This window comes from Beta vulgaris, chromosome 3 (genome assembly GCF_026745355.1).
Source record: "Beta vulgaris subsp. vulgaris cultivar EL10 chromosome 3, EL10.2, whole genome shotgun sequence".
In the NCBI taxonomy this organism is placed as follows: domain Eukaryota; kingdom Viridiplantae; phylum Streptophyta; class Magnoliopsida; order Caryophyllales; family Amaranthaceae; genus Beta; species Beta vulgaris.
Window position 1 is genome coordinate 16,870,933 of NC_079204.1, and position 12,118 is coordinate 16,883,050.

Sequence of the window (12,118 nt, forward strand, 5' to 3'; positions counted from 1 at the left end):
AGGGTCCTTGAATAAATCCATTATTTTTATATTAAGGTTACAAACGATTTATTTTATGATGTAGATGTTTAATCTGAAATCGTGCCTTTGTGCATTCTAATCCCTTTTCTATATTTTATTTTAAATTATTGTTATTCATATGCCTATGTGTGCTATATGATTGTCCTTTTTAATGCTTTCATCGCTCATGCACGTGTTATTTTAGCTAATCAAAGACCTAAAGAATTGTTCTAATATAAATCAGATAATTTGAACAACCTGTTCGGTTCTCTATAATTTCATTGCATAATAACATATAAATAAAAATAGTCTTTTATGTGTTTCCTAAACCGGCCTAGACTAATATTTTTAGGGTGCATGAAAATATTATTTGGTTATTCTATTATATTGCATAAAAATTGACGTGAAACGATATTAAGTAGAGACCAATAATGGGAGACATGGTTCCTGACCGTGTTCATAACCTCATCCCCGAACTCAATCTATGATTCATTGCCCATTTATGGAGTCAGTGCGAGAAAATCTACATTGGATAAATCCTTAATTTGTCCACACAATTTCCCATATCCAATTAGGTTTACGAAGCGTGTAATCAATCTATTAGTCATGGACCCTTTCAGACTTAACCTAGACTGACCAAAGTTGTAAACGTAGAACTGGATTTTAGGTTGGAACTTTTGCATCCATGTTACATTACATTTGCTTGTGATTGCAATTTTTCCTGTTATTAACTTGCCAAACTGTCATTATTATGCATCGTACCTAAAAATCGCGTCTAAATATCAAATAAAAGTTCGTCAATTGGCCAAAATCCCGCCTAAATCCTCGAAAAACATATCGGGGGAGTAATACGCCAAGCAAAATAACTTGCGTCTGGCGCATCATTCTCGCGCCAAACGCACGACTGTGTGTCGCGCGCCAGCAATGCTGCGCGGCACACAGTCTGTGCATCGCATGGTTTTCTTCGATTTAGTCGTCGTGGTGGTCGGTCCTATGTTCGGTTTGTCTGCATTCGCGTAAAGCATGGTGATCATTTTAGGGGTCTCACCTAATTAAAAAAAAGAATCAGTCTTTTCATGCAAGGTCGAGTCTGTCTTAAAAAAGTGCATCTAGAAAAGTGGTCATGATAGAGTTAGAATCATCATGCATGTCTACCTTGTCCCTGTTGTCCATCTAATCATCTCTATCAGTTCTACCCAATCATATTCAACTAATTTAAAACTTACATTTCTCAAAATCAATCTTACACCCTCTTCGATTCTACTCTTTTTTGAAAACATTTACTAAAGATCATCATAAAAGACATTTACAAAAATATTTTCAAAATCAATCCATAGGCTTTTCCTAACAAAAGACAAAAACAAGGGGTTCCTTTCAAAAACGAATTTTGAAAATTTTAATTTAAGCCCATTCCAACCACTTTCATTCAATACAATCCAACCCAATTGCATTCATTTACATTCATTTTAGGCCCATGTGTATTAGAGTCCATTTTGCATTCATACTAGGCCCGTCTAGCTTGAGTCCCTACATTCACTAGCATTAGAGTCGATCTGAGTCCCATATAAGTCTAGTTCATGTCAAAATCTAGGCCCATTTTCATTTTTATGTGAAGTCTAATCCATGTATGTTCCCATCCCACTCTAATTCTAATCCAAAATAAATCTTAGGTCCATTTAGGCCTAGTTGATTCCCTGGTTTGCATTATATGTAAACCCTAGTCAAATTTTCGGACTAGTAAAGTTCCCTAGGTTTAGTTTGCATTATATGTAAACCCTATTTAAGTCTTAGGACTATAAAAATTAAGTCTTAGGACTATAAAAGTTCCCTAGGTCTAGTTTGCATTATATGTAAACCCTAGCCAAGTCTTCGGACTATAAAAGTTACGTCTTAGGACTATAAACATTCCCTATGTATATTTTGCATTATATATAAACCCTAGTCAAGTTTTCGGACTACAAAAGTTATGTCTTAAGACTATAAAAGTTATGTCTTATGACTATAAAAGTTCCCTAGGTTTAGTTTGCATTAGATGTAAACTAGATCTAGTCAAGTTTGCGGATTATAAAAGTTAAGTCTTAGGACTATAAAAGTTCTCTGGGTCTAATTTGTATCATATGTAAACCCTAGTCAAGTATTCATATTATAAAAGTTAGTCTTAGGACTATAAAGTTCCCTAAGTCTAGTTTGCATTATATGTAAACCCTAGTTAAGTATTTAGACTATAAAAGTTATGTCTTAGTACTATAACAGTTCCATAGGTCTAGGTTACATTATATGTAAACCCTAGTCAAGTATTCGGACTATAAAAGTCTTAGGACTATAAAAGCTCATTTCCTAAGTGTAGTTTTCATTATATGTAAACCCTAGTCAAGTCTTCGTACAATAAAAGTCAAGTCTTCGGACTATAAAAGTTCATTCCCTATGTCTAGTTTGCATCCCTATGTAAGCCACAGTCAAGTCTTCAGACTATTCCCTAAGTCTAGTGTGCAAACTCTAATCAAGTCTTTGGACTATAAAAGATCAAGTCATACCTTTATTGTATACCCTGCTTTGAGTCTAGTCTGCTTATTGTAAGTTCAAAGTCTAGTGCTCAGCAAAACTCGATCATTCAATTCGGTCTCCTTGCATAGCCCAGTCCAGTCCAGTCCATGTCTCCATCATGGTCAAGCCCATACTAGTCCAAAATCCAACCCATTTCCATTCTTTCATTTCCCATTTCCCATTTCTCATTTTCATTTCTCATTTCGAAAAATCATTTATTAAAATATACGAGGTCCATCGGATTATTATTCAGGACAGGTCGTAAGATTATAAGTTGGGAAGGAACGAGAGAGGGGTAACAAGGTAGAATTATTCCCAGAGTCGTCAAACGTATCCTCACTTTTCAGAAGAATCCTCCGAGACTTCTTAATCATCATATGAAATGGGGGACACTAATGAATGACTTAGTGTCATCATGGCTTAACTTGAACTGATGAACTCTCGTCTTCAGGAACAAGACAAAGAGATTAAGGCACTGAGAGAGACACTCCACCACCGCCACCTCCATTCAAGTCCAAGACAGAATTGAGGTTAGAAAAGCTCGATCAAATGATCTAGTCAATTCCTTGTAATCCCCCGTAAAATTATGAATTTTATAAATATATTTTGATATGTATTTATATATACTTTTGTATCTTTTAGTATTTAAATGATTTATTTCTTCAAAGGTTGACTATTTGAAAATAAAAGGAATTATTTTAATGATTTAAATAAGTTAAACATTTTGTCTAGTCATGCTTTGAAAAATATTTGAAAAGTTTAAAACTCTTTTTGGGTTATGAAAAGGATTTTAATATTGGGTTAGAGGAGCCCAAACCTTATAACTTTTTCAATAAACATTCTCTTTTAGCTAACCCACCAAAGCCCAACTCCTAATCGGACCCCTAGTGGGGGAAATTTATACCCTCGTTTACACACAAATTCACACGCACTTTATTTTCTTTCTCCTTCCTCCTCATAATTTTCGGCCCCCTCCTTCCTTTTCTCTCTCTCTTTTCTTTTTCTCTCTTCCTCTTCCTTCGGTCTTATTTGGTAAGTTGATTTTATACCTAAGAAAGGTTGATTGGTTGTTGACTTGGTTCAACAAATAAAGGAAGGTTATGGATTAAAGTTAGAACTAATCTTGGGTTGTTAAGCTGTTGTTGATCACCTTATCTAGTCCTAATCAAGAGAAAAATGGAAGTATATGATGGTTTGATGATTATATTATTTGTGCTACTTCTGAGTCTTAACAAGTGAATAAATTATTAATCATGTAAAGTGGCGTGGATAGCAATAGTTTTAGACTTGCACACGTCTGGAGTATTGGACAAGTATGAGTTGGAGTACATGGTAGTGCTCATGGCTTTTCTTGGGTCCCGATTGATCACCGTGTCTTTTTTTTTTATTTTAACAGTTCCTCGATATCGTAGGTCAGGGGAATACGTACAGAGTCGCGCCCGTATCTCGTCTTATTGATTGAAAACTGATTTTGGTTTAGACAACTCGTTCCATTGACTATTCCATCTAAATTAATTAATCTATTGACTGTATATCGTCTTATTAATTATTAATCATGTATAGATTATTTATCATACTTTGATTTACTTTTTTCGTAGTTGACTTTGATTATTGTTGTTGACTTTGAATTTTGAGTTTGACTTTGATTTTTGTTGCTTTGACTTTTATAGTTGACTTTCTGGTTGACTAAGTTTTATTTCTAAACTTTTATTTATTATTTTTTCCGCTGCAAAATTCTGAATAAGCTGATACGTTATCATACGTGCGATAATGCTTTGATATTTCTCTAAGTTTATATTGAAAAAGTATTTTGGAAAATAGAGAATTATTGGGGTGTTACATTCTTGCACTAGAGAGTCAGGCTCATGGCATGACATCATTGATCCTAAACTGAAGGAAAAGCTGCATAAAAAGGTAGCATTGGGTGACCTCCCAAAATTCAACAGGGTTGAAGACCCAGATGATCACTTGAGATCCTTTTCCATCTTTGTGGCTCTCAAGGAAATAAGCAAGGACCTGCTGTTTGATTATGACTTTCCCTTGACCTTGGATGCACATCCATCCAAGTGGTCCAGATCACTGAACAAGACCAAACTCAATGACTAGGACTACATCAAAGAAGAGTTCCATAAACAATACGTATATAATACTTATCTTCCCATTAGTCTTTGTGAGTTGGAGTTAATTAAAAAAAAAACTCAAACGAAAACTTTGTCACTTCCCTTAACAGATGAAGGAAAAAGGTCGTAAATGACTAATAGGCCAAGTGAAGAGGACCAAGTCCGATTGGTGATCTGTAACCTGCAATCTAAGTAGTGGGAACACATTAAATTCCAACCCATAGAGTCTTTCACAAACTTTATAACGTAGGGCCTGCTGATTAAAAAAGAGGTGCAAGCCTCAAATAATAAGGGATACAACAACAACAACAACTCTTTCAAGAGGAGTAATAACAATCCTTCTAGCTCCAAAAGTATGAGGTCAATGCCCTAGCTACTGAAAAGAGATGTTATCAAAAGTATCAAAGAACATTTACTCCTTTAGGCATGTCCACTAGTGGAAGAACCTTATTTGTCACTTAGTAACAGATGCAGTTTTTACAAAACCGCATCAGAAAATCAATTAAAAAATGGAAAGGAAAGGTGGGAGGAAAATTTGGTGCGGTTCTTAAGTACATCATTTACTGATTCGGTTTTGGACCGGATAAGTAAATAATTTGGATCTGTTGCGAGCCCATCTGATGCGGACCAAAACTACATGAGTAAGCCCGATTTTAACCGCATCATATGGGCTTTTTTCCACTAGTGGTCTCAAGAAGAAGCCTTCATTAGGTTTCGTGCAGAATGAGCACTTCAACCTTTTGTCCCTACGATTTCTCATATCCAATTAAATTTATGAGTTTTTCTTTAAAGACTTGTTGGCGACTTCAAAAACGTTTTCAATAAAATCTTTACAATGAGCTAGTCAAATATGCGCTCATCCTGCGTAGCAAAAATAAAAACACACCTATACCTCTCAATAATTTCTTCATACAGTTGGCGTGTAGATTGTGGTAGAAGAAAACCTATAGCAATCACCTTCTCCATAGAGTTCAGCAGACATGATTGAATAATGTAATCATTCCTTAGCCATTTATGCAACTCATCAAAATCAGATGGAGGTGTCTTAGTAGTTCCAACACTTAACTTATTCTTAGCTTGTCTTTGTTTATTACCCCTTTTGCACCAAAACGAAAAACTTATTCTTAGCTCCAAGAGCTAAACGAATTGTACGCTTCAAAGTTAAAAAATTATCTCCATTAAACTTATGTGCTACAAGATGTTGATCAGGTTGATCACCTGATCCTAAGAAGTATGTTATCAGTATATCCAAGAACAAAAGATTGGTTGATTCACTACATTATCATTAGAATTGGAATATTTCAACCATATTTGCAGAATTGGTAGAAAATTGCGGAAAAAAGAAAGATAATTCTAATGAGTTTCAAGAAGAAAATCAACAAAAGAAATTGTTGATCAGAAGATGAATAGACTTTGTAATCAATCAAAAATGATTGAAATCTAACACGAAAATTAATTAATAGATGAATTTGAGATCACTTAGCTATGATACCATGTAGAAACTATGAAGATATTGATTCAAGTAAATATGAATCAAAACTAAGAAGAGAAGAGAAAAACTCTCTTTAGAATCTTATTTGTGTAAGCTCTTAAAAAGGATTATTACAGCTCTATTTAATATTTATATAAAGCTAAGAAAGTGTGTGAAATTAAAGAAGCTAAGCAACTAACTAAGTAACAAACTTTTAACTAACAGTTTAAACCCTTGTCAAATTAACAACTCTGATTAATAAAATAGTAATGTGTGCTGATGTGGCTGATCACTATGAGCATCCTGATCTACAATATACTATATAGGTATGAGGAGAACTTATTGTACCTCAAAGTAAAAAAAAAAAAAAAAAGAAGGGAGAAATTATTTACTTATCAAGAGCTTAGTTTATAAAGCATTTTAAGAAACTCTAAACAAAGATCTACTAGAGTTCATGAAGTTATTATGAGATTCAAAAAACACAAACACCAAATAATTAAAAAAAGATTCCATCACTATGATGGAAGGAGAGATAAACAATCCAAAGTAGTAACCATAACTCTCTATATAGTTACCTTGGTTCTCAAGATAACAGTGGGACTACCAAAGTACCAATACACGCATTTCGACTAGGTGGTGAGAAATATGAGGAGTCAATTGAAAATCTCGAATTAGTTATAAAACTTCTTTTTATAAAATTTATTTCAAATTTGTAGTATATACTTAATTATAATCCTGCCTTTTAAAATACTTGACGCGGTTTGAATTGTCTACTATTCACACGCTCTTATTTGACTGTGTTTTGTGAATTTTATGTAAGGCAAAATATAATCATGTGGGATCTTGTTAGACTCGTCTCGATATATATTTTTACTAGCCTTCTATGCACACGATGCGTGCGTCGATGGTTTGGGTCTGTTCTTAATAAATTTCATCTAAATATAATTTTAGAAGTGTGATTTATAATTGTGAAAGTATTGGGTCAGACCGTCTGACCAAATACTTACTGTCAGACGGGCTGACCCAAATGAAAAATCTCTCCTCTTTTCTCTTTCACGTCGTCTTCTTTCTCCAGCCTTTTAGTTCTTTCCTCTGTTTCTCTCTCCTATAGTATTCTCATCTCCTTACGTCGTGATTCATTATCTGATTCATTAACAAGCATCAACAGCCACAAACGTACATATCTGATTATGAGTTTGCGACTGATAACAGAAAAAGGAGAGATTTAACGACTCTTCATTAGATTATAGCGATGTATGCACACTTGGGAAGCACTACATGCTGTCTGTCACGCAAGTGGACTACCATGAGAGTTATTTGTTTGTTTGCTTGTTCAACCATGTCAAGAATTAAAGACTTGGAAGAAAGTCATGACATTGTGAATTAAAGTTACAAAGAAGGCAACATATGCTATGGGTTGTAATACCTTTAAGTAAAGGTTAGTTTCATTTAGACCTAAATTACTTTCATTTAGACCTAACTTACTTTCATTTAGACCTAAGTTACTTTCAGTTAGACCTAAGTTACTGTCAGTTAGACCTAATTTACTTTCATTTAGACCTAAGTTACTTTCATTTAGAGGTAACTTACTTTCATTTAGACTTAAGTTACTTTCAGTTAAACCTAAGTTACTTTCAGTTAGACCTAAGTTACTTTCATTTAGACCCAAGTTACTTTCATTTAGAGGTAACTTACTTTCATTTAGACTAACTGGAAAAAAAATGAAGACTAACTGAAAAAAATTAAGACTAACTGAAAAAAAATTGAAGCCAACTGAAAAAAAAAAGACTAACTGAAAAAAAAAATGAAGACTACCTGAAGTCGTCCGACGAGAATATTGTGTCGGACGAGTCCGACACAATACGAACTCTTTATAATTATTGTTGTACAAACTAATGTAAAGTGCTTAGAAATTATAATGAACATTTAGATGTAAGGCCTTATAGTCAAATTAAATTTGTAATTTTTTAAATTAAATTACCATTTTTCTCATTGTGTCAAGTTACTTTGTTAATGCTTATTTAGTTTAATTTATCATTAGAATTTTGACCCATCTTTATATTAGGAAAGGATATATTGTATAAAATTTGAATATCCGATTATATATTTAGCTAAGGACAAAAAAGACCTTTTAAAGGGGGACACCGTAGCTCCTCCCTTGACTTATATAATAGAGATAATTTTTACTTATAAGGAATTAGAGTTATCAATTTTTATATATATGCATTAGCAAGCGTGTGGAGAGAAATGTGTCAAGTGTTTTGAAACAAAATAAGTACAATAAACAAAATATCCCTATCAAAATGTAATAGATATGTTGAAATACAAAACAAGACATAGATTGAATAAATGAAGTTCAAACCTTTCTTTTCTTTTAAATGAAAAATAATTATGTGAGTCTGTCCAATGAAATAAAAAATAAAAAATAGGTCAAAATTCGTGAAAAGCTAATAATATGACTGAATTGTATGTCATATATATGTGATGTGGAAGAGAGTATGAGGGATAAACGAGACAATACGCATCCTTAATGCAGTATATATAAAGACTTCAATTACTCTCTCCGTCCCAATTTATTTGCTACATTTACTTTTTTACAAAGACCAAGAAAACATGGGGGGCCCACTGTGCAGAGGGTATATTAAGTGAAATGTTAGCAGATTAATTAGATGGTGAGAAAGGTGATTAAAAGGCAAAAAAGGGGGACTTGGCTTACATGTTTTAAAGTAGGCGCCAGTTTTTATTGAAAGTGGGAATTCATTTCCCTCCAAAATTTCACAAGGAAGAATTGAGAAAGCGAATTTCAGTTACAAATATACAACCAAAGGGAAATTAAATTTTCCCTCCAAAATTTAACATAACATTATATAGAACAGAGGTTGAAATTTTCCCCATAATTCAAAATTAAGGGGGAATTGAAATTTCCCCCAAAAACTTGAAAAAAAATTTCTAAATTTCAGGGGACTATATATATACACAACCATTTTGCACTTGCAATAAATTTTAGCACCACAGCCTTCAGCCATAACAAGTTTCAGAAAATTCATCATCAAAGACACCAACCAGCAGCCAGCCACCAACACCATCAAAGACACCAACCAGCAGCCATTTCCTTTTGGGGGGGAGGGGGGGTTTGTGGTAGATTAACTCTCATAAAAATCATCATTGAGTTTTTTAGAAGCCATTTCTGATTTTAAAGTTTCACTTGAGGAAAGTGTTGAAGCATTCTCAACTTGAACATGTATGGCATCCATAGCTTAGCTATGGCCCCCCTAGACAGTTCTACTGATAACACCTCAACACCATCCCCATCAGCTCAACCAACACCACAAATTCACCCACCTTTTGATCTCAATCATCCAGAACCAGAACCATAATCATAACCAGAACCAGAACCACAATCACAACCACAACCACAACCACAACCACAATCACAACCAGAGGTCTTTGATCTTAACACACCATCAGCAGCTTCAACTCAAGAAGAAGAAGAAGATTTCTTCACTGAAATAGAAGAACAAGGAAATGGTGATGAGGAGTTTGTTGTTGAGTGGTTAGATGATGACTCAGATGTCCAAGTCACAGAATATGATTGGACAGATAGTGAAACAGATGAAGAGCATGAAGAACAGCAATAGCTAGAACAAGTGGTCAATAGGACCCGGTTTTTGCACAATCATGCAAGAGGTCATGTTGCAAACAAGCTACAACAAGTAGCACAAAGAAATAATTATGGCCACTTCACTTTACCTCATGGAGTTATACTAAGAATTGCAATTGAGTTGAAGACTTCAAGGTGGACAGTTGGTAGAATATGGAAGAATGTATCACAACAACTCCAACAAAATGCAATAATAGAGGTCAATCACAAAAAAACAGGGAGGGTAGGCAGAAAAAGAATTCAATTGGATCCTCAACAACTAATTAACTTCAATTCCACTAAGGAAGAGGACAAGTATAAGATCAACAGCAGCAGCATTAGGTATGCACAAGTCAACCTTGCACAGGTTGGTGAAAAGGGGGGCTATAAAAAACACATTAATGCCATCAAACCACATCTGACCCCAGCACATAGGGTTGCAAGGGTGTTGTGGTGTTTGGGTTCTCATACCAAACACTATCCAAACAATACCAAAATTCAGCAACATGTACAATTTGGTTCATGTGGATGAGAAATGGTTTTGCATGAGCAAAATTTCTCAGAGGTACTACCTAGCCATAGGTGAAGCAGAACCATATAGAAGATGCAAAAGCAAGAGATTCATCATCAAGATAATGTTCATAGCTGCACTAGCAAGGCCAATTATCACAGTTAATTGGGAGGTCATGTTTGATGGGAAGATAGGAATCTTCCCATTCATAGAAGAGGTGGCAGCAAAGAGGTGGAGTTGTAACAGAGATGCAGGGGTCATTGAAACCAAACCTCAACTAAGCATCACAAAAGAAGTCATAAGAGAGAAGCTAATAAACCACATACTGCCAGCCATAAGAGAGAAGTGGCCAGAGGATGGATGCAAGCAAATATGGATTGTCCAAGACAATGCAAGGCCACACATAGCAAGTGATGATGCTCAATTCAACTTAGAGTCAAAAAAGGATGGATTTGACATAAGATTAATCAATCAGCCAGCACAATCTCTTGATATGAATGTGTTGGATCTTGGTTTTTCTAATGCAATTCAAACATTAAAAGATCAAGTTGCACCTAGAACTGTGAAACAGTTGGTCAAGGCAGTGAAGAAGGCATATGACAATTATGATCCTAAGCTATACAATCATATATGGTTAACTCTACAACAAGTGATGAAGGAGACTCTTATAGTGAAGGGTAACAACAATTACCACATACCACATATGGGGAATAAATCCCTAGAGAGGAGGGCAGAGTTACCAACATGTATTGTCATCACCCCACAACTAGTAGAAGAGAGCAAAAAATGGGCAGAGGAAGGTCATATTAAAGATGAACAACAAAAAGCAAACTATGGGGAATCAGATTCAGATGATGGTATTGGCATAATATTATAAACAGAAACAGCAAGCAATGGGCATTTGAAGACCATTTTTTTAGGCATTAGAGTGCAAGAAGAACATAACTTTTTTAAGTAAAATACGCTACATATAGGTTGGTTAAACATTTTGTATATGTACATGAAAACATTTTGTATTTAAGCTTTACATTTATAATATGTAAATATTTTGGGTTCCTATGAAGTTGAGTTAAAAAAAACAGTTCATATGAAGTTAAGTTAAAAAAAAATTCATATGAAGTTAAGTTAAAAAAAACAGTTCATATGAAGTTAACTTAAATAAACAGTTCATATGAAGATAAGTTAAATAAACAGTTCATAAAAAGTATTAAGTACAAACATACAATTCATATGAATTCGTGTAAAAAAAAAACAGGGTATCATTGAATCAAACAAATGAGTGACAAAAAAAGAAAATCAAATTAAACATGCACAAGATAATACATTGGTGCAAGATAAATTCAATTAGATCTCATTTTTTATCACTCATATTTAAGACAAAATGATAATGAATTAAAACAATTTGAAAATACAAGTTTGGTATGATTAAAATTCCTCTCAGGGAGTCCCCACTCATCCATAATACTCAATACATGAATTAAATCAGAGGAAAAGTTGAAAAGAAGAGCTTAAATAACTGGTGGCAATATGACTATAATGGTGTGAAAAAGCATCATGTCCAAAGTATAAATCATCAGACCTCATTCATCATTGAGGAATATAGTGCACCTCTCATGTAAACATATTATAAGTCATTAAAACTCTTTTGGACAGCCAACATAACACCAAAATATAACACACATGCCTCATCAATTATTTATACTACAATCCTATTCATTTTACCACTGATTAAATGCAAAATGGAGTAATAATTTGGATGTTACATCCCATTTCATCATAGAGGATCACACCAATACACACACAAAAACAAGAAGGCAGAGTACATGGCTAAA

The 12,118-nt window shown here is 34.1% G+C and overlaps 1 protein-coding gene across 1 annotated transcript; it reads left to right on the plus strand.

Annotated features, from left to right (window-relative positions):
- The first annotated feature begins 10,281 nt into the window (after positions 1 to 10,281).
- LOC125495524 (uncharacterized) lies at positions 10,282 to 11,163 on the plus strand. The gene has a single exon (XM_048640272.2). The coding sequence runs from the start codon at positions 10,282 to 10,284 to the stop codon at positions 11,161 to 11,163; it is 882 nt and encodes a 293-aa protein (XP_048496229.2).
- The last annotated feature ends 955 nt before the right edge of the window (positions 11,164 to 12,118 follow it).

Excerpts from the sequence above, each read along its gene's own strand:
- LOC125495524 (XM_048640272.2), top strand. The coding sequence starts at position 10,282 with ATGTACAATTTGGTTCATGTGGATGAGAAATGGTTTTGCATGAGCAAA.